Source organism: Papio anubis, chromosome 9 (assembly GCF_008728515.1).
Source record: "Papio anubis isolate 15944 chromosome 9, Panubis1.0, whole genome shotgun sequence".
NCBI classification, from domain to species: domain Eukaryota; kingdom Metazoa; phylum Chordata; class Mammalia; order Primates; family Cercopithecidae; genus Papio; species Papio anubis.
This window is the reverse complement of record NC_044984.1, coordinates 45231055-45258818: the sequence shown is the minus strand read 5'-3', so window position 1 is coordinate 45258818 and position 27764 is coordinate 45231055. Positions and strand designations below refer to the sequence as shown.

General features: G+C 43.1%; 2 protein-coding genes across 13 annotated transcripts in view; one reads left to right on the top strand and one right to left on the bottom strand.

Annotated features, from left to right (window-relative positions):
- Positions 1-18096, bottom strand: part of LARP4 (La ribonucleoprotein 4) — an 83878-nt gene extending 65782 nt beyond the window's left edge. For 5 of the 12 annotated variants that reach the window (XM_017945866.3, XM_009180726.3, XM_017945867.3 and 2 more), the window contains exon 1: positions 17877-18096. In XM_017945866.3, the coding sequence (XP_017801355.1) occupies positions 17877-17894 (18 nt within the window). In that variant the 5' untranslated portion in view covers positions 17895-18096. Of the gene's footprint in view, positions 1-5932; positions 5982-17431; positions 17527-17876 lie in introns of those variants that run through there. The other 7 variants (XM_009180727.3, XM_009180729.4, XM_009180728.4 and 4 more) reach the window with 7 other exon arrangements.
- Positions 18097-22203: 4107 nt separating this feature from the next.
- Positions 22204-27764, top strand: part of FAM186A (family with sequence similarity 186 member A) — a 73238-nt gene continuing 67677 nt past the window's right edge. Inside the window, 1 exon segment of the mRNA XM_031650459.1 lies at positions 22204-22533. Within this exon segment, the coding sequence (XP_031506319.1) occupies positions 22342-22533 (192 nt within the window). The 5' untranslated portion in view covers positions 22204-22341.

The window sequence follows — 27764 nt, the reverse complement described above, 5'->3', positions numbered from 1 at the left end:
GCCTGTAATCCCAGCTATTTGGGAGGCTGAGGCAGGCGAATCGCTTGAATCCAGGAGGCGGAGGTTGCAGTGAACCAAGATCACACCATTACACTCCAGCCTAGGCAACAGGATTGAAACTCCATCTCAAAAAGAGAAGAAAAAAATGATCCAGGCATGTTAGCGTGTGGCTGTAGTCCCAGCCACTTGGGAGGCTGAGGCAGAAGAATCACTTAAACCTGGAGGCAGAGGCTACACTGACCCAAGACTGTGCCACTGCACTCCAGCCTGGGTAACAGAGTGAGACTCCATCTCAAAATATTAATCAATCAATTAATTAATTAAAACAGAAGTCTTTTGCTTTGTAGTGCTTCCTGGCTTTCGGTTTCATGGCTGCTAGAAGCTTTTACAATAGCAAAACCAGTAACAAGATAACAACCCTTACGTGGGGAGCTAAAGCATCTTTGAAGTAGCACCATGAATAACTATAGCAACGTCTTGGATTAGAGATGTTAATTCACAACTTCCTCATATCGTAAGTAGCTCAGGGAGAAACCAACTAGTTTTCAAACAGCCCCACCAGGAGAAGTATCAAAGTACTACTTAAGAACTTATAAGTAACAATTTTCTTTTTTCTTTCCTTTTTTTTTTTTTTTCCAGACAGGAGTTTTGCTGTGTAGCCCAGGCTGGAGTGCAGTGACGCGATCTCAGCTCACTGCATCCTCAACCTCCCGGATTCAAGCAATTCTCTGCCTCAGCCTCCCAAGTAGCTGGGATTACAAGCGCCCACCACCATGCCCAGCTAATTTTTTGTATTTTTAGTAGAGATGGAGTTTCACCATCTTGGCCAGGCTGATCTTGAACTCCTGACCTCGTGATCCACCCACCTCGGCCTCCCAAAGTGCTGGGATTATAGGCGTGAGCCACCACACCCGGCATAACTAGCAATTTTCAAAAGCAAGACACTTTCATATTTGCCACTATAAATACATGCAAAAAGTGCTTGCTGTACCAAAAGTATCTCAAAGTTTTTAAACAATCAATCATTATTCAAATCCACTCTGGCTAAATTAAGCAGAGGGTTTTGTTTTATTTTTGAAACAGGGTCTCACTCTTTTGCCCAGGCTGGAGTACAGTGGCACTTCAGCTCACTGCAGCTTCAACCTCCCAGGATCAACCAATACTCCCACCTCAGCCTCCTAAGCTACAGCCACATGCCACCACATCTGGTAAATTTTTGTACTTTTTGTAGACAGGATTTCATCATGTTGTACAGGCTGGCCTTGAATTCCTGATTTCAATCTCTCAGCCCGCCTCGGCCTCCCAAAGTGCTGGGATTACAGGCATGCACCACCACGCCCAGACTCAAAGGTAGTTATTTTTTGAGATGGGGTCTCACTCTAGGGCCTAGGCTGGAGTGCAGTGGTGTGATCTTGGCCCACTGCAGCCTCTGCCTCCCAGATTCTAGGGATCCTCCAACCTCAGCCTATTGAGTAGCTAGGACCACAGGCACGTGACACCATGCCCAGCTAATTTCTTTGGTTTTTTTTTTTTTTTAGTAGAGATGGGATTTCACCATGTTGCCCAGGCTGGTCTCAATCTCACAAGCTTAAGTGATTCACCCACCTTAGCCTCCAAACCAAAGTGCTGGGATTACAGGTGTTGAGCCACTGCACCAGGTCATCTGAAAGGTGCAGTGGACACTCTCCTTATTAAAGGACACTCTCCTTTTTAAAGGAGAGTGTCAGTACTCCAATTGTCACTAGGAGGGGTGAAAAAACAGATGCAAAGATAATATCACCCAAAATAATGTTGCACAAGATCTGGTGAGAAAACCACTATCCCTGTCACCACCAAGCATTAAATAACAAGATTCAAATCCATTATAACCTTTACTACTGCCAGCACCAAAGCCACATCTCTATTAAGAACTCAATCTGCAACTATTACCTCCACTTAAAGCTGACCAACCCTGCTGCCATTCCTAACTGCAAAATGGAAGTTATAAATAGAACCTTCACTTCCTTACATTGTGTACTTTCAAAGAGAAGTCATCCGAGTGTGTCTGCAGATCACATATCTGCATCCAAGAAAACATGGAGGGTGGGGGCGGTGGCTCACGCCTATAATCCTAACACTTTGGGAGTCCAAGGCAAGTGGATCACTTGAGCTTAGTTTGAGACCACCATGGGCCATATGGCAAAACCCCACTACTACAAAAAAACCCACAAGAATTAGCTGGGCATGGTGGCACACACCTGTAGTCCCAGCCATTTGGAGAGCTGAGACAGGAGGATCACTTGCACCTGGGAGGTGGAGGTTACAGTGAGCCAAGATGGTGACACTGCACTCCAGCCGGGGTGACAAAGTGAGCCTGTCTCAAAAAAAAAAAAAAAAAAAAAAAGGGAGAAGCTGGGAATTGAAGTTTTCACTAGTACACATACTGAGGAGGCCTGACCCATAACATGGGCAATTTTGCAAATGTAGACATACAACCAAAAATTGGAAGGCTTCTGACATGACAAATATTCACAATAAGAGACTAAGGCTAATATTTAACACACAAAATATGTCATATATAATTAACTTACAAATATCCAAATATTGGAGGACTATGCTCAAAAACATTTTCTCCTGATGGGGTACACTATTTCATTAAATATTTAATAACTGATCAAAATAATTAATAAATATATTCCATTCAACAGTACACTACCTCAAAATCTGATGTCTCCCTGATAATGAATGGTGCCAAGAATACTCAAAGTGTAAGGTCTACGGCATAAAGACAAGCAGTACTTCTCCAGGCATATTTATATCTTTCACCAGCCTAGTTAAGACTACACATTTTACTTTATTCATTTATTTATTTTTTTGAGACAGATCTCTCGCTCTGTTGCCCAGGTTGGTGTGCAATGGCGCGATCTTGGCTCACTGCAACCTCCGCCTCAGCCTCAACGATTCTCCTGCCTCAGCCTCCTGAGTAGCTCGGATTACAGGTGTGCGCCACCACGCTCGGCTAATATTTTACTTTTAGTAGACACAGGGTTTCACAACATTGGTCAGACTGGTCTTGAACTCCTGACCCCGTGATCTGCCTGCTTCAGCCTCCCAAAGTGCTGGGATTACAGGCGTGAGCCATTGCACCCGGCCAACACTATACATTTTAAAAGCCACTGATGCACACAAGAAGACATATTAAAGGTTGCATAGTGCAGTATTGAACCCACAAGAGAAAAACTGAACACCACCTAAACGTCCACCTACAGATGAATAGTTAAATATGGTCTATCTCTTAATGTGGAATGCCATAAAAGTTTAAGAAAACCAAAATAGGACACATTCACCAACATGGAAATTGTTCCAATGCATACTGTTCAGTGAAAAAAGTAAAGCTGCAAAACAATAAGCACTTTATATTACCATTTGTATTAACAAACAAAATCACTGTAGAGATAAATATACAGGTATAGGCTAGGCACAGTGGTGCATGTCTGTAATCCCAGCACTTCTGGAGGCTAAGGCTGAGGGATCGCCTAACCCCAGGAATTCAAGATCAGCCTGGGCAACACAGTGAAACCCTGTCTTTACAAAATCACAAGAATTAGCCAGGCATGGCAGCATACACCTCTAGTTCCAGGTACCCAGAAGGCTGAGACAAGAGGATGGCTTGAGAATGGGAGGAGGTTGCAATAAGCCAAGATCATGCCACTGCACTCCAGCCTGAATGACAGAGCAAGACCCTGTCTCAACAGAACAACACAACAACAGCAACAACAACAAAAACAGAAAAGACCGGAAAGGTTACAATACTGTTAAAACAACAGAATTACAAATTACCAAGATTGTTTGCCGAACAGGGAAAATGTGCAAAGGACAGACTGGAATAGATTATCATAAAATATCATTTTTACCCTATTCAATAGCCCAGATTCAATACTATTTTGATAAGCATGAAAAGGAAAAATCAGTTCATTGCTATAATTTGTATAACTCTTCTGAAGAATTGGCAATGTTTATTAAAACCCTTAAATACACAATTTTGATCCAAAAATTGTACTTGTCAGATTTACTCGCAAGAAACTGAGATATATAAAAACATGTTAAGTGCAAGGATGCTTACCACACTAATTTTACACACATCCAACCATAGAGGTGAACTGTAGTTCATCCATAAAATAGAATATACCAGATCCTTAAAACCAGGTTGTACGGAAAACTGTTAAAATCTGAGTAAGTTCTGTGGACTGTATCAATGTTAATTTGCTGCTCATTATACCATAGTATAGTTATGGAAGGTGCTACTACAATGAGAAACTGAGCAACGACTTCACAGGACCACATTGTACCCTGTTTTGCAACTTCATGAATCTATAATTACAGTGATGTGCTACATTAATGACATTTTGATCAAGCACAAACTGCATGTACAACAGTGGTCCCACAAGATTATAATGGCCATACCATATAGCCTAGGTGCGTAGTAGGCTATACCATCTAGATTTGTGTAAATATTTTCTGATGTTCACATAATGAAATCCATGACACATCCCTCAAGACATATCCCTGAACAAGGCAAGACTGAATTATCTCTAAAAAGTTTTGAAAAATGGAGAAAAATTTTTAGAAAGTATGGGAAATGTTCACTATCTGTGATACTGTAAAATAAATACTTTATAGTGTATTTTAATTGTGTATAATAGCATCCATATACAACTAAAATTCTTACAATCTCCAAAGTGATGTTTTTTTGCATGCTAATACGTTCACTGATGGCTGGCAGCCCCTAAGTCAGTTTAGCTAGAATAAAATCTATCTTTTCATTTAGATTCTAGATAGCCAATAAAATTTTTTTTTTTTTTTTTGAGACGGAGTCTCACTTTGTCGCCCAGGCTGGAGTGCAGTGGCATGATCTCAGCTCATTGCAACCTCTGCCTCATGGGGTCAAGCGAGTCTCCGCCTCAGCCTCCTGAGTAGCTGGGATCACAGGCGCCCACCACCATGTCTGGCTAATTTTTGTATTTTCAGTAGAGACGCGGTTTCACCATGTTGGTCACGCTGGTCTCAAACTCCTGACATTGTGATCCACCCGCCTTGGCCTCCAAAGTGCTGGGATTACAGGCGTGAGCCACCACGTCCAGCCAATAGCCAAGTTTTATTCATCTTCTCACCACAGTTTAGACTGCCATCAAAATCTTGCTCACTTCCACAGGATTAGAAGCCCTTGAGATTACACAGTTGTATAAATATCTACTAAACGATGTAAATTGTCCAAATGCATGCTAAACTATCTGCCAACATATACATAATATGCCAGCACATAGATATTCAAGAAAAAGATCTAAACTACCTGTAGGCTGGGCGTGGTGGCTCACGCCTGTAATCCCAGCACTTTGGGAGGCTGAGGCAGGCAGATCAACTGAGGTCAGGAGTTCGAGACCAGCCTAACCAACAAGGAGAAACCCCGTCTCTACTAATAATACAAAATTAGCTGGGTGTGGTGGCACATGCCTATAATCCCAGTTACTTGGGAGGCTGAGGCAGGAGAATCACTTGAACCTGGGAGGCAAAAGTTGCAGTGAGCCAAGATTGCACTCCAGCCTGGGCAACAAGAACAAAACTCTGTCTCAAAAACAAAATAAATAAATAAATAAATAAAAATAAACTATCTGTAAAACTGCTGGTTCAATCACCACCCTCATTTCTAAGCAATATGTCATCCCCAAATAAGCCAAAGGCAGTCCTGATTATTGTCCCATTTAATGCTAAATTCTACCTTCAGAGAGAGAAAAATGAAAGGAAAAAAGAGAACCATCAACTTCTTGTGAAAATGATATCTTCCTGTCCTAAGAAATTATAGACTAAGGTAACAGAACCAAGAGTTAGGAAGAAAATCACCATAAATACGGTAAAACCATCCCTTTGGACATACATAACCTTTTGTTTTACTTACCTATTTACTATCAGAAACAGAAATCCCATGCCACTTAACCCCATAAATGCTGTAAAACAGAAATAAAATGTATAAATTGATTAAATGTATTTTGCCCCATGACAGATCAATCATCCAGGTTCAATTTTTATATCTCCAATACTGAGAGGGCTACTACTAAGTTACAAGCACTTACTTAGGGGGAAAAACAAAACAAAAAAAAAAAACACCTGTCATTTCTTCCAAAGTAACTTCAGAATCCTACCAGAAAATGCTTAGGGCTATTTTACAAAAAGTAAAAATGAAAATTAAAGTGGGAATTCTTCACTCATTCAGAGAATAGTAATAACATTTATGGAACATTTAATTCATCTTCATAACAATTTCAGTTAAGGCCTATTATCATCCACATTTTACAGATAAGGAAAAAGTTACTTTACTTCAAGGTAAAGTAATCTGCCCAAAGTTACATAGCTATTAAGAAAAAACCAGGATTTAATCCTAAGGAGTCTAGGGGCTGGGCAGGGTAGCTCACGCCTGTAATCCCAGCACTTTGGGAGGCCAAGGTGGGTGGATCACCTGAGGTCAGGAGTTCAAGACCAGTCTGGCCAACATGGTGAAACCCCGTCTCTACTAAAAATATAATAATTAGGTGGGCATGGTGGCATGCGCCTGTAGCCCCAGCTACTCGGGACACTGAGGCAGGAGAATCACTTGAACCTGGGGAGCAGAGGCTGCAGTGAGCCAAGATCACGCCACTGCACTCCAGCTTGGGCAACAGAGTGAGACTCCGTCTCAAAAATTAAAAAGAAAAGAAAGAAATGAATATAGAAAACAGCCACCGGATGACAACTAGGGTTCCCAGGCTGGGCTCAGTGGTTTACGTCTGTAATCCCAGCACTCTGGGAGGCTGAGGCAGGCGAATCACCCGAGTTTAGGAGTTCAAGACCAGCCAGGCCAACATGGTGAAACCCCATCTCTACTAGATGGGGTTGGTGGTGCACGTCTGTAATCACAGCTACTCAGGAGGCACGAAAATCACTTGAACACGGGAAGCAGGAGTTGCAGTGAGTTGAGATTGTGCCACTGCACTCCAGCCTAGGCAACAGAGCAAAAATCCATCTCAAAAAATAAATAAAAATTTTTAAAAATACAAAAATTAGCCAGGTGTGGTGGTAGGTGCCTGTAATCCCAGCTACTCAGGAGGCAGAGGAGAATCACTTGAACCCGGGAGGCAGAGGTTGCAGTGAGCCAAGATCGTGCCACTGCACTTCAGCCTGAAGGACAGAACAAGTCACTATCTTCAAAAAAAAAAAAAAAAAAAAAAGAATCAACTAGGGATTCTGATAAAATGCAGACTGATTCAGTAATTCAGGGGTAGAGTTTCTACTGTAACAAACCAGAGTTCTTACTCTAACAAACCCCTGGGTTAAAGGAGCTTGCTGCTATCTACAGATAACACTTTGAACAGCAAGGAAACTGGATCACCCTAAGTTGTTTCCACCAACCTCTCCAAGTTGTCAAAAATCAGAATTCACTTGCCCTCTATTGTGAAAGAAAATCTGAAGTTTATTCATCAATATTATCATCAGTATTATTACTGGTACTCTAGTACCAGCGGAAAAGACAGGATTTATATCCTAAAATTCCCACTATCTCAATCAGACGGCATCTGTCATTCATCAAAAGCAGCTGATGCCACCATAGGTTAGTGACACTTAAACTTTTGGGGGTCACAAATTGCTCTGAAATATAATCAAAGTTACAAATTTCTCCCTAGAAAATTCAGCATGAGATTAATGAATCCTTTCATTAAAGATTAAGAATTCTAGGACAGGTACGGTGGCTCACCCCTGTAATCCCAGCACTCTGGGAGGCTGAGGCAGGTGGATCACAAGGTCAGGAGATCAAGACCATCCTGGCTAACACGGTGAAACCCCCGTCTCTACTAAAATTACAAAAAATAACCAGGTGTGGTGGTGGGCGCCTGTAATCCCAGCTACTTGGGAGGCTGAGGCAGGAGAATGGCGTGAACCCAGGAGGGGGAGGATACAGTGAGCCGAGATTGCACCACTGCACTCCAGCCTGGGCGACAGAGTGAGGCTGTCTCAAAAAAAAAAAAAAAAAAAAGATAAAGAATTATCTATTAATAGATGTCTAACAGACTGGGTGTTGTGGCTCACACCTGTAATCCCAGCACTTTGGGAGGCCAAAATGGGAGGATTTTTTGAGGCCAGGAGTTCGAAACCAGCCTAGCCATCATAGCAAGACCCTGTCTCCATTTAAAAAAGGTACCGGCCGGGCGCGGTGGTTCACGCCTGTAATCCCAGCACTTTGGGAGGCTGAGGCGGGCGGATCACGAGGTCAGGAGATTGAGACCATCCTGGAGAGCACGGTGAAACCCCATCTCTACTGAAAATACAAAAAAATTACCCAGGCGTGGTAGCGGGCGCCTGTAGTCCCAGCTTCTAGGGAGGCTGAGGCAGGAGAATGGCGTTAACCCGGGAGGCGGCGGAGCTTGCAGTGAGCGGAGATCACGCCACTGCACTCCAGCCTGGGCGACACAGCGAGACTCCATCTCAAAAAAAACAAAAAACGAAACACAACAAAAAGGTACCTAACATTTACTATTTAATCCTGAAAATACTGAGCCATGACTTCAATTAGTCAGCTGATAAAGCTAATGGCTAACTACACAAACGAACTTAAATATACCTCAACTTCAAACATCAATATTAAATATCAAAATAGTTCTTTTTTTTTTCTTTGCTGGGCATGGTGGCTTACACCTGTAATCCCAGCAGTTTGGGAGGCTGAGGTAGGCAGATGACCTGAGGTCAGGAATTCGAGACCAGCCTGACCAACGTGGAGAAACCCCGTCTCTACTAAAAATACAAAATTAGCCAGGTGTGGTGGTGCATATCTGTAATCCCAGCTACTCGGGAGGCTGAGGCAAGAGAATCGCTTGAACCCGGGAGGCGGAGGTTGTGGTGAGCCGAGATCACGCCATTACACTCCAGCCTGGGCAACAAGAGCGAAACGCCATCTCAAAAAATTATTATTATTATTATTTTTTCTTTGTTTTTTTTTTCTTTTTTGAGACAGAGTCTTGCTATGTCGTCCAGGCGGGAGTGCAGCACACAATGTCGGCTCACTGCAACCTCCACCTCCTGGCCATTCTCAAGGAAACAGAAGGAAGGAAGGTAAACAAAAAGTGGCTCAGTCTCAGCAGAGATTTAGACCCAGGCAGGCTGGTCCCAGAGTCCATGTTTCTAGACATTGTTTTCTTCTTGCCTGCTGGTCAAAGAAAAATAAAAAAAATCTTTTATGCAATCTTGTATATAAATGTATCTTAATTTTACTCAGTCACTGCCCTACTATTTTTTTTCTTCCTCCAACTCAAAAGGCAAAAATAATCCTATTTTCATTATCATGCTCAACTGCAACTTTCTGCCCTATAAATTTACATTTCCCACAGCCAATATATATATTTTTTAAAATTTTTAAGACATGGGATGTCACTATGTTGCCCAGACTGGTCTTGAACTCCTGGACTCAAGCTATCCTTCCACCTCAGCCTCCCAAAGTGCTGGGATTACAGGTATAAGCCACCCCGCCCAGCCTGCCATACCCAATATAACAAATATTTCAGTACCCACTTACGTGCGTTATATTACTTTATTAGTATACAAGGAAAATCTTGCCAATGAGCATACAGTAAACCTCTAATCTCTTCTGAAAATATACAAGTTATTATACAAACCAGAATACTTTTGAGAAGGAAAAAAGGTAAAACATCCGTCCCAGAAAATAGGCATATGCTGTGACCTTCCAGGGCAAAATGGCCAGTAAGATCATCTTACCTGCTAGTTAGTAGTATGAAACACTATCGAACTATTTGTTACACAAACCCTGCATTACTGCAGACTTTTCTACCCTGACCAGAAAATCCTTTTCTCGCCAGGTGCGGTGGCTCACGCCTGTAATCCCAGCACTTTGGAAGGCCGTTGAGGAGGGCGGATCACCTGAGGTCGGGACTTCAAGACCAGCCTGACCAACACGGAGAATCCCCATTTCCACTAAAAATACAAAATTAGCCAGGCATGGTGGCATATGCCTGTAATGCCCATCTACTCAGGAAAGCTCAGGAAGGCTGAGGCAGGAGAATCGCTTGAACCCGGGAGGCAGAGTTTGTGGTGAGCTATTGCACTCCAGCCTGGGCAACAAGAGAGAAACTCCATCTTTAAAAAAAAAAAAAAGGCAGAAAATCCTTTTCTCTTCTCTCAGTAACATACAAACCCAATAGAACTTAACTCACCCCTGGAGTCTGGCATTTATGAATGCAGTTCACATCCTACCCCTAATAATATTCATCTAAAGTACTCTTCTTTCTTTGGTTTAGAGCCCGTCATTTAAAAACCGTAGACATATTCTGTGAACCAAAGATTGGTTCAAGTGGTGGGACAAGGACATAGGTAAGACAGGAAAGATGAGTACATATTTAGATGTTTCTTATTCTTACATTTACTTACACTTTTACATTAGAATTTTTTTCAAAAGAGTAAATGTAAAGTACCTATTTGCATTTTAACATTTGTATTCCTTTAATTTTCATTTTTTTGAGACAGTCTCACTGTCACCCAGGCTGGAGTGCAGTGACATGATCTCGGCTCACTGTAACCTCTGCTTCAGGGTGTGCCTCAGCCTCCTGAGTACCTAGGACTACAGACACATGCCCAGATAATTTTTGTACTTTTAGTAGACATGGGGTTTCGCCATGTTGGCCAGGCTGGTCTCAAACTCCTGGCCTCAAGTGATCCACTTGCGTTGGCCTCCCAAAGTTCTGGGATTACAGGTGCAAGCCAGCCCACCCAGCTGTATTCCTTTAAATCCTGCATGTAAATGTGTATTTTAACATACTGCCATCTTCATTCCTCTTTTAAAACTTATATTTGCCCAACCAAAAGTATACTCTCCAACTATAAAAAAAACTTTAAATAATTAAATTGTTTGGCTTGCCCTAAATCAGAGTAAGTTAGTAACAAGGCTGAGACAAAAACTTAGAAGCTATACTTCTCTTAAATTAGTGCTATCTCACAGTAATTTTTGCAATCATCAGTGCTACTATCATGTCGTTCAATAAGCTCTCCAAAAATATTTACTATATAAAGCACAAATTTTGGAGGTGTTTGGAAGCCACCGATAATTTATATCACAATATAGTTGGTTTTGAGGATTAAATCATAGTATGATTTAACACAACGTAACTATCAGAAGTTAACACAACCTAACTATCAGAAGACATCAGTATTCTCAAATTATACATAAGAACTTGAGGTTCAGAGAAGCTATGTCACCTGCCTCAGGTCATACATTTGAACTCAAGATTCTAAAACCATTACAGAAAATCACGGTTTATAATACAGAACATTTACAATGTTTTAAAAATTGGAAACCTATACCTCAAATATTAAACATTAAAGAAAACAAAGCTTTGGCTAGACGCAGTGGCTCACGCCTGCAATCCCAGTACTTTGGGAGGCCAAGGAGGGTACATCACAAGGTCAGGAGTTCGAGACCAGCCTGGCCAATATAGTGGAACTCCTTCTCTACTAAAAATACAAAAAATAGCTGGGCATGGTGGTATGCTCCTGTAGTCTCAGCTACTCCGGAGGCTGAGGCAGAAGAATCGCTTGAATCAAGGAGGCGGAGGTTGCAATGAGCCGAGATCATGCCACTGCACTCCAGCCTGGGCAACACAGCAAGACTCTGTCTCAAAAAACAAACAAAAAAACTGTTAAGATGGGCCGGGCGCGGTGGCTCAAGCCTGTAATCCCAGCACTTTGGGAGGCTGACACGGGTGGATCAACTAGGAGTTTGAGACCAGCCTGGCCAACATGGCAAAACCTTGTCTCTACTAAAAATACAAAAATTAGCCGGTATGGTGGTGCACGTCCGTAGTCCCAGCTACTGGGGAGGCTGAAGTGAGAGAATCATTTGAACCCAGGAGGCAGACATTGCAGTGAGTCAAAATCGTGCAACTGCACTCCAGCCTGGGGCAACACAGCAAGACTCCCTCTCAAAAAAACAAAAACAAACAAAAAAAACCCAAAAATCTGTTAAATGATACTTTTTATGTTATATGTATTTCACAACTAAAAATACTTTTAACTGGTGGCATGAGCCTGTAGTCCCAGCTACTCAGGAGGCTGAAACCAGATTGCTTGAGCCCAGGAATTTGAGGCTATGGTATGCCATGACTATACCTGTGAATAGCCACTGTACTCCAGCCTGGACAACACAGTGAGACCCTGTCTCTAAAAAAATAAAATAAAATAATAATTTTAAAAAATTTTTGAGACAGCATCTCCCTCTGTCACCCAGGTTGGAGTGCAGTGGCACTAACATGGCTCACTGTGGCCTTGATCTCCTGGCTCAAGTGATCCTCCCATCTCAAGTGTAGCTGGGACCACAACACATGCCACCAGGCCTGGCTAATTTTTTAAATTTGTTTGTAGAGGTTGGGGGTGGGGGGGTCTCACTTTGTTGCCCAGGCTGGTCTTGAACTACTGGGCTCAAGCTATCCTCCCACCTCAGCCTCCCAAAGTGTTGAGATTACAGGCATGAGCCACGTTACCCAACCTAAAAAACTTTTAATTATTTAAAAGTTATTAAAGCATCCGAGGGCATATGAAACTTAACTGCTACCTAAGTAAGTAATTATAAGTATAGTTGGCCCTCCATATCCATGAGTTCCATATACATCAGTGGAGAAATCAATCACAGATCAAAAATACTCAGAAAAAAAAATCGTTGCATTTGTACTGACCATGTAGAGACTTTTTTCTTATCACTCTATAAATAATACAATATAGCAACTATTTACAAAGCATTTACATTGTAACAGATATTATAAATAATCGAGATGATTTAACATATACAGGAAGATGTGCATAGGTTATATGCAAATACTACGCCTTTTTATGTAAGACTTGAGCATCCAAGGTTTTTGGCATCTAAAGAGGATCCTGGAACCAATTTCCCACAGATACCGAGGGACAACTGTCTTCATTTTCAGGGAAAAACTCAAACAGAGACAGAAACACAATTTTAGTAGTCACTGCATACCCACCCTTCCCAGCCTCTAGTTTTAATTTTTTTAATTTAAACAAAAATTTCAGCCTGAGCAAAAAAATAAAACCTTGTCTCTACAAAAAAATACCAAAAAAGAAAAAAATTAGCCAGGCATGGTGGTACATGCCTATGGTGCCAGCTACTTTGGAGGCTGAGGTGGGAGGATCACTTAAGCCAGGGAGGCGGAGGCTGCAGCAAACGAGACTCTGTCTCAAAAAAGAAAAAATTAAAAATTAAAAAAAACTTTAAAAGAGAGAAATGAAAAAAAAAATTTTAATTACAATCTGCCTCCTTAGGGCTCAAAAGTTTTAAGTAACTTGATAGCATTCAGATGAACGTAGTACAATGCAGTTTCAAACTTACAAAAAATTTGTTGTAAAAGAATTTAAGAAGGGTCATGTCTGATGACTGTGAATCATCCAAACTTCTACCTCTTTCCAGAGAGGGACATTGTTTCTCCTTCAGAACAGAGATGATTAAAAAAAAAAACAAAAAACAAACAACAAAAAAACAATAATCGGCTGGGTGCTGTAGCTCACGCCTGTAATCCCAGCACTCTAGGAGGCCGAGGAGGGCGGATCACTTGAGGTCAGCTGTTCGAGACCAGCCCTGCCAACATGGCAAAACTCATGTCTACTAAAAGTAAAAAATAAAAAATTAGCCAGGCATGGTAGCGCATGCCTGAAGACCCAGCTACTAGGGAGGCTGAGGCAGAAGAACTGCTTGAACCCGCCAGGCGCGGTCGCTCACGCCTGTAATCCCAGCACTTGGGGAGGCCGAGGTAGGCAAATCATGGGGTCAAGAGAGACCATCCTGGCCAACATGGTGAAACCCTATCTCTACCAAAAATACAAAAATTAATTGGGCATGGTGGCACGCGCCTGTAGTACCAGCTACTCGGGAGGCTAAAGCAGGAGGATCGCTTGAACCCAGGAGGTGGAGGTTGCAGTGAGCCCAGATCGCACCACTGCACTCCAGCCTGGCAACAAAGACTCAGTCTCAAAAAAAAAAAAAAAAGACCTGCTTGATCCCAGGACACAGAGGTTTCTGAGATTGCGCCACTCTCTAGCCTGGGTGACAGAGAGAGACTCAGTCTCAAGCGGAAAAAAAATAAAACAAACCAATAATCTACTGAAGTCAGTAGAGCGGGTCTTGCTCTGTCACCTGGCCTGGAATGCCATCACAACTCATTCCAGCTTTCACCTCCCATACTCAACCGAAACTCCTGCCTCAGCCTCCCGAGTAGCTGGGACTACAGGCGCGTGCCACCACATTGGGCCCAAGGCCAGGTTTTAAAAAGTTGCATCTAAGTATTATTTACATAGGATTCCTTGTCTGCAATATATTCTACTCCAATATAAGTAGGTGGTTGATGAGTTCAAGCTTCCATGTTCACTAACTGTGTAAAAACTTAGGCAAGTTTAAATTCTCTGTGCCTTAGTTTCTTTTTTTTGAGACAGTCTCACTCTGTTGTCCAGGCTGGAATACAGTGGCACCATCTCAGCTCACTGCAACCTCTGCCTCCCAGGTTCAAGCGATTCTCCTACCTTAGCCTCCCAAGTAACTGGGATTACAGGTGTGTGCCACCACATCTGGCTAATTTTTGTATTTTTAGTAGAGATGGGGTTTCACCATGTTGGCCAGGCTGGTCTCAAACTCCTGACCTCAGGTGATCCGCCGCCCACCTCAGTCTTCCAAAGTGCTGGGATTACAGGCATGAGCCACTGTGCCTGGCTGCCTTAGTTTCCTTATCACTAAAATGGGGATACTAACACCTCATAGAGATATTGAGACTTAAGATGTACAGATATCTATATATACAAAAACATCAAACGTTCCTGACACAAAGTACAATACAAGTATGTACTACTACTGTTATTATTGTTATATTGCTATTATCTATTCTACTGATTCTAGTGGGATAGTTAAGCTGGAATCTCTCCAGAAAAATACATATTAGTAAAAGGTATTGAACACAACTGCAGAGGACCCAGGGATCCCAGATTAATCCTGCCAAAGATGATCCACAAGCAACTTGGTTTAGTAAAGCAGTTCTTAACCTCTTTTGTGACAAAGACCTCTTCAGTAGTCCAATTAATCTATGGATCCCTTCTCAGAGTTTTTTTAAATTTCTAAAATATATAGGATCACAAAGTAAACTAATTATATTGAAACGCAGTTGTCAAAATATTTTAAAATGTCTAATATAGCAATACGTTAAATAACAATATTTTTGACATATAGCAAGTAATGAGCATAAATATTTCAAGATATCTGCAAAAACTGTAATATATGTTAAAAAGTGATTTGTCTTGGTGACAAGGTCACAGACACTGTTGCTGCCATTAACATTTAAAGAATTTTCACTTCTTTTCCATTTAGATTTTGGTTAGAAACTAGTGAAAATAAACAAATTTTTTTCCCCAAACAAGCTCAGGTACTTACTTCCTCAATTCTATCCAAAAACCTAGATTCAGAACCTTTGACTTATGGGAAAGTGCAAAAATAATTTTGGAGCCAGAAATTTATGTTCTAGAAGCCAGACTTCAGACTTTAACCCCCACATTATTTACACTTGAATGACCTTAGATATCTAACTTCTGAGCTTTGGTTCTCTCACTGAGAATAATTCCTCTATCATGAGGTTACTGGGATCAAATACTAGTTAACAAAACGTCAAATGACCAATATGTTGTTTTTCACTGATTTTAAAACCACATATTCAGCCCCAAATATTTAAAGACAGCTAATTTTCAATAAAACTCATATGAGAAAATGAAGAACGACATAGTGATTCACAAAGAAAATGATTAATGGAGATACAACTTTTAAATAATAGTTTGGCAGAGATATGGTAGAATTTGTCTAACCTGGGGAGTTGGACAGGCCTGAACTGCTAACATCCCGTCCATGATTTGACATCAGCAACACCTGGATCTAAATCCCAGTTACACTACTTTACTTTTACTAAGTAAAGTTACTTTAACTTCTGGGGCTCGGTTTTGTCATCTGTAGAATATTTTAAGTATTGCTTTAGAGACAGGAGAGGACCTAATTTAAACAATAAATGGGGCTGTTATTAAAACTTACATTTTAATAAAGCCAAACGAATCAATTTGGAAGTCAAAAGTACATTGTGGAGCTCCCGTCAATATAAACTCCACAATCTTTCTTCCGCTCAGCAAAACACACACTTAAAACCTGTGGTATTTACATAGCATAACATTCCTAAAACAAAGTGGCCGGCAATGTCTTAAAATCCTATCTGATTTCTTATTCTGCCTAAGGAAAACAACAATGAGGATAGAAAACAGTAAACAGAATGAGTTCAGTAATTTTAAATCTTTTCATGATTTCCCCGGATGTTTCAATGAATGATTATTATTAATGTTAGATATACTCTAATGTAGCAGTCTTTTAAAACACTAAAGATGTCAAGCTTATCGGCGACACAATGTCAGTTAAACAGAAAAAAAAACCTAAAATCATTTATTTACTTTATGCTGGAACATTATGGATTAAGATTTTCCCACGGGGGGAGGGGGGAGGGATAGCATTAGGAGATATACCTAATGTAAATGACGAGTTAATGGGTGCAGCACACCAACATGGCACGTGTATACATATGAAACAAACCTGCACGTTGTGCACATGTACCCTAGAACTTAAAGTATAATTTTAAAAAAGTCGAAAAATAAAAAAATAAAAAAATAAAAATTTTCCCACAACCCGGAAAAAAAAAAATCTGCCATAGGCTGGCCCCGGCTGCTAGACCCATTATACAACCTGTAAATTCCTTCCCTCATTGAAAAGATTATTTTTATGGGCATAGTTAATAAACGCCAAGTTGCGAAGTTGCAGCTTTGCTGGTTTGACGTTTTCACAATGTAAGAACAATATGATCTGGAATCTACTCAAAGCATTAGCCAGGCAGTCAGCTGACGCTTACTGCACACAAGAGGACAGAATGAAGGGAAATTAAATTTCGTATTTCTGTAAGGCAGGTCTCCAACTCTATCTTGAAAACTAAACAGGCCAACAGCAGATGTTCTAGTTTAAGTAATAAAAGTATCTCATTGTTCAAATAACATTACAAACACCGGCTTTTCCCGGAATAAGTTGCTCTCATTCTTGGAATTCTCCTTGTAAAGGGCCTTTAATCGGTTCATAGAACCAACCCTTCATCACGCAGTTGCTGCTTGAGTAACTTTTACAAAAGGTCAAAGCGGTGCCTTTCAAGGCTTCCAAACCCTACTGGCTTCTCCTCGATTCAAAGTAACTCGCTTTCACCCACAGAACGTTCCAGAGACCTAGGGACGGGGCCCGGACAGAATTTGGTGGAGGTTGCTCAAAGAACTTTTTCAATTTTCTTTTCAAAACACTTACCGCATTTCACCTTCCTCCATCCGTGGCCCCACATGTTGCTCGCCTCCCTCCCAGAGGGCCCCGCGAGGCCGCGCTCGGCCCCCGGAACGCGCCCACCTGATTACCCTCTCCTCTCAGACTCCGCCCCCCAACCCCCCAATGCTGTCTCCTTTAGGAGGTCCATATGGGACACTTTACCCCTCCTCTGAACCTCACGCCACACCAGACCAGCCCTCCGTTCTTCTCCTTCAATTCTTCTCCATTACGGGCATCACCTCCCATAGCTTCCTAGAGTGTTGTGAGCGCGCAGAGGGAAGCTGCAGGCCTGCTCGGCCCAGGTGCTGTGTCAGCCTATCTGCCGGTTCCGCGGCGTGTACGGCCCGGAAAGTCACATGGCAGTGGGACCGGCCGGCGCCTCTACACTCCTGCTCTCCTAAGAGCAGGACGAGACTACAAATCCACTCACCTCCACGAAAAGCAACATGTCGTCCTCTGCTCGGCCCAATCGTTCCCGCCGCCGCAACTCCAACTGGCTCACAGGCCCGCGCCCCAATTGCTAGGATAAGGACACACACTCGCCTTGCCCCTCCACCCGGCAGTGGACCCAGCTCCTCCCCCGCCGTCAGCCGCTGCGGCCTGACCCGCCCAGTCCCACCTCCCTTGAAACAACAACCGCTTCCGGGTCTAGGGAAAAATTGTTTCCGGCAGAAAAGAGAGCCGTCGACGCGCTCAACTTTTGCACCATCTTTTCTAGCAACAGTGTGGGATGTACTATCATCTGTCGCGGGGGGGGACGATTAGCAGGAGATGCCATTCTGGGGCACGGGGATGTGTAAAAATCGTAATGACACATTTTATCACTTGTCAGATAGCTACACAGCACTGATAATTCCGCAGTTTTCATAGTTCACAATCTAGATTTGATTTTTAAAGCCGACCTTGGCGACGTGTGCTGAACAAACGTCCAACCCTGCCGAAAAGTGGTGGCTCACAGAAGAAAAGTAGACAAGAAAAAAAAAAAAAAAAGCTATAAAAAGCTATGATAGTAGTAAATACGTTAATAGCAGCTACTGTATATTAAATGCTTACATTGTGCTTGGCACTATACTGAGCATTTTATGTTAATTGATCTTAAAACAATTCTATGCAATAAATAATATTATTATCATCCCCATTGTACAGTTGAAGGAGCCCTCTAGGAGGTTGGGTTTCGCTTTGACACACCTTTAAAGAACTTTGCCCTGGGCTCATTTGAATTAGTTACCCATATCTCCACTTAATATACTAGTAACAACGCTTAATCTGTATAGTCTCTTCTTTGATATTCTGCCATTAATTCAAACGAAATACAATAAAAACAAAATTTTAAAATTATCTATAATATTTGTTAGATGGTCCAAATTCCTTATCTTTAGCAATATGTCCCTCCCTTACCACTCCCACTTCTACGTCCTAGTTCAAACACTCATCTTTTGAAATAATCATGTATTGGCTGGGAGGGGTTGGCTCACACCTACAATCCCAGCACTTTGGAAGGCTGAGGCTGACGGATCACTTGAGGTCAGGAGTTCAAGACCAGCCTGGCCAACATGGTAAAACCCCATCTCTACTAAAAATACAAAAATTAGCCGGGTGTGATGGTGCACACCTGTAATCCCGGCTACTCCGGAGGCTGAGGCAGAATTGCTTGAACCCAGGAGGCAGAGATAACAGTGAACCGACATTGCGCCACTGCACTCCAGCCTGGGCAACTGAGTGAGACTCTGTCTCGAAAATAATAATCATAATGGTAATGAATAAAAATTGGCCGGGCGCCGTGGCTCATGCCTGTAATCCTAGCACTTTGGGAGGCCGAGGCGGGTGGATTGCCTTAGGTCAGGAGTTTGAGACCAGCCTGGGCAACACGGTGAAACCCTATCTCTAGTAAAATACAAAAAATCAGCCAGGCATGGCAGTGTGTGCCTGTAGTCCCAGCTACGTGGGAGGCTGAAGCAGGAGAATTGCTAGAACCCAGGAGGCAGAGGTTGCAGTGAGCCAAGATCACGGCACTGCACTCAAGCCTGGGTGACAGAGTGCGACTCTGTCTCTAAAAAATAATAACAATAAATAAATAAATAAATATGAAATAATCATGTCTTGATCTTTTCCAATGGATTTTTCCATTATATTATTTTAAAAATCTTCCTAAAGTAAAGGTCTCATTTTCACCAAATCAGTTAACTTGATTTCAAGACTTTGCCATTCTGATCTCATGAAATCTTCCTTGCTTTGCCGCAAATGGAATCTCCTCAGATACCACATTAATTCCACTACCAAATTGCTGATAGCTGTTATCTCAGACCCACCCTAATCTGGTTCTCGGTAAACTCCTGTTAGGTTATCTCAGTGATTAAACCAATCTCCTTACTTTCCCCCTGAGATGCAAACTCATTAGCACTCACCTCCAAAGCCATGGCTCAAGGTGTAGTCCCTATCTGGATTGCCTCCATTTGTCAATCAATCTTCTCTCTCCATAGGGTTTTCTCAAAGACTCTGCTCCTATAGATCTCTTCCTCGTGTCCCTTATTAGCACTTGATTATTATATTCTATCTTAAATCTTTGCTTTTTCTTTTTTGTTTTAGTTTCTTTACAGGAACCCTATCATATATTCTTCAGTGTAGGATAATGTAAGCAGCATAGTGTTTCAACAAATGCTTGTCGAATAGAAAGGGAAGCAGGATTTTAAAATTGACTTTAAGAAGCCTTCATGGTCGGGTGTGGTGGCTCATGCCTGTAATCCCAGCACTTTGGGAGGCTGAAGAGGGTAGATCACGAGGTCAGGAGATCAAGACGAGCCTGGCTAACACGGTGAAACCCCGTCTCTACTAAAAATACAAAAAATTAGCCGGGCGCCTGTAATCCCAGATACGCGGGAGCCTGAGGCAGGAGAATGGCGTGAACCAGGGAAGCGGAGCTTGTAGTGAGCCTTGATCGTGATACTGCACTCCAGCCTGGGCAACAGAGTGAGATTCTGTCTCAAAGAAAAGCCTTCATGTCTAGTTGCTGATTGATGAATTCCATGCTGCATAAAAGATGCAAGTGAGAGAGAAAGCAATAATGCAAAATTAGTTTAGCTGACAACTAAACTTTGGGAGGCTGAGGTGAGTGGATCACTTGAGGAGTTTGAGACCAGCCTGGCCAACACAGTGAAACCCCATCTCTACCAAAAATATAAAAAATTAGCCAGGTATAGGCTGGACACAGTGGCTCACGCCTGTAATCCCAGCACTTTGGGAGGCCGAGGCGGGCGGATCACAAGGTCAGGAGATCGAGACCATCCTGACTAACACGGTGAAACCCCATCTCTACTAAAAAATACAAAAAAAATTAGCCGAGCATAGTGGTGGGCACCTGTAGTCCCAGCTACTCAGGAGGCTGAGGCAGGAGAATGGCGTGAACCCAGGAGGCAGAGCTTGCAGTGAGCCGAGATTGTGCCACTGCACTCCAGCCTGGGCCACAGGCGAGACTCCATCTCACATTAAAAAAAAAAAAAAATTAGCCAGGTGTGGTGGCGCACGCCTGTAATCCCAGCTACACAGAAGGCTGAGGTAGGAGAATCACTTGAACCTGGGAGGCAGAGGTTGCAGTGAGCTGAGATCACGCTACTACACTCCAGCCTGGACAATAGAGTGAGACTCTGTCTCAAAAAAAAAAAAAGAAAGAAAGAAAGAAAAAATATATATATACACTTGTAGTAAAACTATGTAAAAGTAGACTCAAATATGTAAAATTCATGATTGTCATTTCATCTGGAATGGGACAGTGGGGAAGGAAGGAACCGGGGGTTGGGAGACATCAAAGAGGACTTCGACCTTCTCTAATGCTTTTTTTAATTTAAAAAATATCTAAAGCAAATATTAAACAAAAATTAGCCAGGTGTGGTGGCACGTGCCTGTAATTCCAGCTGAGGAATCTGAGAATCTGGAAGGCTGAGGCACAAGAATCTCTTGAACCTGGGAGGCAGAGGTTGCAGTGAACCGAGATCATGACACTGTACTCCAGCCTGGGTAATAAAGTGAGACTCTGTCTCGAAAAAAAAAAAGAAAAGTATAAAGAGTAAGCAGTGCAAAGAGTGTGATCCTCATCCAAATAATATCATCCAAGTTACTTCATCCAAATGATATCATCCAAGTTACTACATGTCTAGGAAAAGTTAAGGGGCAGCTGAGGAAGTAGTTGTAACCCTTATTCCATTACAGTGATATTTGACGCACCTAGATTTTTTTTTTTTTTTTCTGAGACAGTTTCACTCTTGTTGCCCAGGCTGGAGTGCAATGACACAATCTCGGCTCATCACAACCTCTGCCTCCCAGGTTCAAGTGATTCTCCTGCCTCAGCCTCCTGAGTAGCTGGGACTACAGGCATGCGCCACCTCGCCTGGCTGATTTTGTATTTTGTTTTTTAGTAGAGACAGGAGTTTCTCCATGTTGGTCAGGCTGGTCTCGAACTCCGACCTCTGGTGATCCGCCTGCCTTGGCCTCCCAAAGTGCTGGGATTACAGGCGTGAGCCACTGTGCCCAGCCAACATATCTAGATTTTAAGGTTATTTAAGCAGGGCTATATCTTCTATTTATTTTAGCATTTCTATTGTCTATTATTTCCTACCCTCCTTCCCCCCTTCACCCTTCTACCATGGCAGCATATAGAATGACCAGTTCTCTGCACATAGTAAGCACTCTTCACATGTTTGATCAATGATAATGTCACAATGGGTCTATTGTGACATCAACAGGACTGGAATATCATGGTAGCCACCAATTAGCAGCAGAGTATGCCACAACTTCTGGGAGCAGGAAAGACCTCTCCTAGCTTCCTACTGGATATCTTTGTTAGCATTTTCGTAGATTCTGTGAAAAAGAAGAAATAAAAGGATATCACCCACATCTTCGAAATGTTTTTCAAAATGAAAAATGAGATAGACGATGACCCCGAATCAGAAAAATACATCAAGGATTCCACCATCATGAGAAGAGAGCCCCAAAATGTCCTTAGTCCTTTGGTGCTCCCTAACCTTGAGATCCCATTCTCAGTAAAGGATATCATCGCTAAGATTGAGCGCGCACAGCTCCATCGAGCAAGAGAGGTAGGTAGTGAATCTGAAGTTTACAAACTGCAATTTTCTTTTCAAACTTTCTGTGACCGAGTACATTTTTGTTTATTTAAGAAATCACTTTCATGATATTTGACTGTATTTAGGGTTGCTTTGACTTCAAATGACAATTTCACCTGACACCGACTGTGGATATAACAAGCTCCAATTTGACATTATATCAGGTTTAATAAAGCCATTTATTAAATCTTTATATCAGGTTTAATAAAGCCATTTAAGAAATAAATCAAGGCAGGCATGGTGGCCCATGCCTGTAATCCCAGCACTTTGGGAGGCCAAGGTGGGCGGATTGCCTGAGGTCGGGAGTTCGAGATCAGCCTGACCAACATGGAGAAACCCGTCTCTACTAAAAATACAAAAAGTTAGCTGAGCGTGATTGCACATGCCTGTAATCCCAGGTGCTCGGGAGGCTGAGGTAGGAGAATCACTTGAACCCAGGAGGCGGAGGTTGTGGTGAGCTGAGAATGCACCATTGCACTCAAGTCTGGGCAACAAGAACGAAACTCTGTCTCAAAAAAAAAAAAAGTTTTCATTTGTTCCCTGTGGAGGTTTTATCAAACAGCTGTTAACCAGATAGAATTTAGATTGCTTTGAATTCTAGCTTCTTTTATTTTCCCTGTACACTTCAAGGAGAAATTAGGAGACATTCAAGGACAATAAGAAGAGTGTTTAAATAATGTCAGCTGGGTGCGGTGGCTTATGCCTGCAATCCCAACACTTTGGGAGGCTGAGATGGGAGGATCCCTTGAGGTCAGGAGTTAAGAGACCAGCCTGATCAATATAGAGAGACCCAATCTATATTTTTAGAAAAATAAATAAATAACATAGGAATTGAATAGACCCCCAAACAATTAAGGTTATGCTGCGTTTTATTCTCTTGAAGCACAACAAAGTTAGGCCAGGCACAGTGACTCATGCCTGTAATCCCAACTCTTTGGGAGGCCAACGCAGGAGGATCTCTTGAGTCCAGGAGTTCTAGACCAGCTTGGCCAACATAAGGAGACCTCCTGTCTACTAAAAATAAAAAAATTAGCCAGGCATGGTGGCTCCAGTCTGTAGTCCCAGCTCCTTGGAAGGCTGAGGCCAGAGGATTCCCTGAACCCAGGAGACTGCACTGAGCACCATGCTTGCATTACTGCACCCCACTCAGCATGGGTGACAGAGCGAGACCCTGTCTCAAAAACAAACAAACAAACAAACAAAAATCAGTCATGTTTGATGAAATTGATTAAGGGGGAGTTCTTTCCTATGTTTAAGGAAAGCTAAAGTGGTCACAATGGCTCATGCCTATAATCCCAGCACTTTAGGAGGTCATAGTGAGAGGCTCACTTGAGGCCAGGAGTTTGAGACCATCCCAGGCAACAAAGCAAAACCCTGTCTCTACAAAAAATTTAAAAATTAGCCAGGAGGTGGTGGTATGCACTTGCAGTCCCAGCTACTCGGGAGGGCAGAGGGAGACTCTATCTCAAAAAAAAAAAATGGAGTGTTAGCCAGGCACAGTGGCTCACTCCTATAATCCCAGCAATTTGGAGGCCAAGACAGGAGGATTGCTTGGGCCTTGGAGTTCAAGACCAGTCTGGGCAACATAGTGAGACCCCTGTCTCTCTCTCTCCATAGACAGATAGATGATAGATAGATGACTGATTGATAGATAGATAGATAGATAGATAGACAGATAGATTGATCGATTTTTTTTTTTTTTTTTCTGAGACAGACTCTCATGCTGTTGTTCAGGCTGAGTGCAGTGGCGCGATCTCGGCTCACTGCAACCTCCATCTCCTAGGTTAAAATGATTCTCCTGCCTCAGCCTCCCAAGTAGCTGAGATTACAGGCCTGCACCACCCCACCCAACTTATATATATATATATATTTTTTTTTTTTTCTTTGAGACCGAGTCTTGTTCTGTCCCCCAGGCTGGAGTGCAATGTCACCATCTCGGCTTACTACAACCTCCAACTCCTGGGTTCAAGCGATTCTCCTGCCTCAGCCTCCCAAGTAACTGGGACTACAGGCACCAGCTACCACGCCTGGCTAATTGTTTTTGTATTTTTAGTAAAGACAGGGTTTTACCATGTTAGCCAGGATGGTCTTGATCTCCTGACCTCGTGATCCGCCCCCTTCCCAAAGTGCTGAGATTACAGGTGTGAGCCACCATGCCCGGCCCATTTTATATATTCTTTAAAAAACAAAAAACAAAACAAAACAAAAAAACACAGAGAGCTTGGCCAGGTGCGGTAGCTCACGCCTGTAATCCTAGCATCTTGGGAGGCAGAGGCAGGCGGATCACTTGAGCTCAGGATTTCAAGACCAACCTGGCCAATATAGTGAAACCCTGTCTCTACTAAAAATACAAAAGATTAGCTTGGTATGGTGGCTCCTGCCTGTAGTCCCAGCTACTCCGGAGGCTGAGGCAAGAGAATCACTTGAGCCAGAAGGGTGGAGGTTGCAGTGAGCCGAGATCATGCCAATGCACTCCAGCCTGGGTGACAGAGCAAGACTCCGCCTCACAGAAAAAAAGAGTGCTAAATATCGATAAGTTCCCACTCTCCACACACTCTCCACTCTCTCCTGTTCCAACTTCTGGCAACTAGCAACAATAACAGTGTTTTATTTTAACAGCTTTATTGAGGTACAGTTAGCATATAATAAAATGTATGCAACTTCTGCCTTCAGGGCTCAAGCCACCCTCCCACTTCAGCCTCCCAAGTAGCTGAAACTACAGGCACACACATCACCGCGCCTGGTTAATTTTTGTATTTTTTGTAGAAATGGGGGTTCATCATATTGCCCAGGCTGGTCTTGGACTCTGAGCTAAAGCAATCTGCCTGCCTCAGCCTCCCAGAGTGCTAAGATTACAGGATTGAGCCACCATGCCTGGCCTAAAATATACATTTGTTTTTGTTTTTGTTTTTGAGATAAGAGTCTGGCTCTGTGGCCCAGGCTGGAGTGCAATGACCCCACGTCAGCTCACTGCAACTTTGGGAGCTGCATGGTCCCGAATGCTCAAGCAATTCTCCTGCCTCAGCCTCCCGAGTAGCTGAGACTACAGGCACTCACCATCATGCCCGACTAAGTTTTGTATTTTAGTAGAGACAGGGTTTCACCATGTTGAAGGTGAAGGTTTTACCATGTTGGCCAGGCTGGTCTTGAACTCCTGACCTCAGGTGATCTGCCCACCTCCGAGTGGCAAAGTGCTAGGATTACAGAGGTGAGCCACCTCGCCCAGCCAAAATGTACATTTTAAAAGCATGCAAGTATTGAGCCGGGCGCGGTGGCTCACGGATGAAATCCTAGCACTTTGGGAGACCGAGGCGGGCGGATCACGAGGTCGGGAGATCGAGACCATCTTGGATAACACAGTGAAACCCCGTCTCTACTAAAAAATACAAAAAAATTAGCCAGGCATGGTGGTGGGCGCCTGTAGTCCCAGAGGCTGAGGTAGGAGAATGGTGTGAACCCGGGAGGCGGAGCTTGCAGTGAGCCAAGATTGTGCCACTGTACTCCAGCCTGGGCGAAAGGGCAAGACTCCATCTCAAAAAAAAAAAAAAAAAAAAAGTATACAAGTATTGATACAGGCTGGGCGCGGTGGCTCACGCCTGTAATCCTAGAATTTTGGGAGGCTGAGGCAGGCGGATTACGAGCTCAGGAGATCGAGACCATTTTGGCTAACATGGTGAAACCCCGTCGCTACTAAAACTACCAAAAACAAAATTAGCCGGGCGTGGTGGCAGACGCCTGTAGTCCCAGCTACTCGGGAGGCTGAGGTAGGAGAATTGCTTGAACTCAGGAGGCGGAGGTTGCAGTGAGCCAAGACCGCGCGATTGTTCTCCAGCCTGGGAGCAGAGCGAGACTCCGTCTTAAAAAAAAAAAAAAAGTACTGATATACATAAATACCTGTGAAACCGGCCGGGCGCGGTGGCTCACGCCTGTAATCCCAGCACTCTGGGAGGCCGAGGCGGGCAGATCACGAGGTCAGGAGATCAAGACCATCCTGCTAACACAGTGAAAATCCCCGTCTCCACTAAAAATACAAAAAATTAGCAGTGCGTGGTGGCGGGCTCCTGTAGTCCCAGCTACTCGGGAGGCTGAGGCAGGAGAATGGCGTGAACCCGGGAAGGTGGAGCTTGCAGGGAGCCTAGATCGTGCCACAGGACTGCAGCCTGGGCAACAGAGCAAGACTCCGTCTCAAAAAAACACAACAATCCTGTGAAACCTTCACCACATCAACATGATGAATTTACCCATTTCCCCCAAAAGTTTCCTCATGCCGCTTCCTCAAGCTGTTCCCCGCCTCCCACTTCAATCCCCAACTAACTACCAATGTGCTCCTGTCACTGTATATTAATTTGCATATTTTAGATTTTATTTAAGTAGAGCCATACAGTATCTACTTTCTTCTGCCTCACGTCTTTCACTTAGCATTATTTTGAGATTCATCCACACTTTTGCATATATGAATAGTTGATTCCGTTTTATTGTTGAGTGTTTTTCCATGGCATGGCATGGCATGGGCTGTTTCTGGTTTGGGGTTATTACAAATAAGCTGCTAGAAACATTCATGTACAAGGCATTACATAGATATATGCTTTCATTTCTCCAGAATAAATACCTAGGCTTGGAACGGCTAAGTCTAAAGGTAGTAAATGTTCAATTTTAAAAATAAACTACCAGGCCAGGTGCAGTGGCCCAGGCCTGTAATCCCAGCTACTTGGGAGGCTGAGGCATGAGAATCTGCCTAGGAGACAGAGGCTGCAGTGAGCCAAGATGGTGCCACTGCACTCCAGCCTAGGTGACTGGAGAGTGAGACTGCCTCAAAAAAATAAAATAGGCCAGGCGTGGTGGCTCACGCCTGTAATCTCAGCACTTTGGGAGGCTGAGGCAGGCGGATCACAAGGTCAGGAGTTCGAGACCAGCCTGGCCAACATGGTAAAACCCTGTATCTACTAAAAACACAAAAATTAGCCAGGCATGGTGGCGGGTGCCTGTAGTCCCAGCTACTCGGGAGACTGAGGCAGGAGAATTGCTTGAACCCAGGAGGCAGAGGTTTCAGTGAGCCAAGATCGCACCACTACACTCCATCCTAGGTGACAGAGCAGGACTCCGTATCAAAAAATATGTATAAAAATAAAAAATAAAATACAAAAATAAAATAAGGCCAGGCGTGGTGGCTCATGCCTGTAATCCCAGCACTTTGGGAGGCCGAC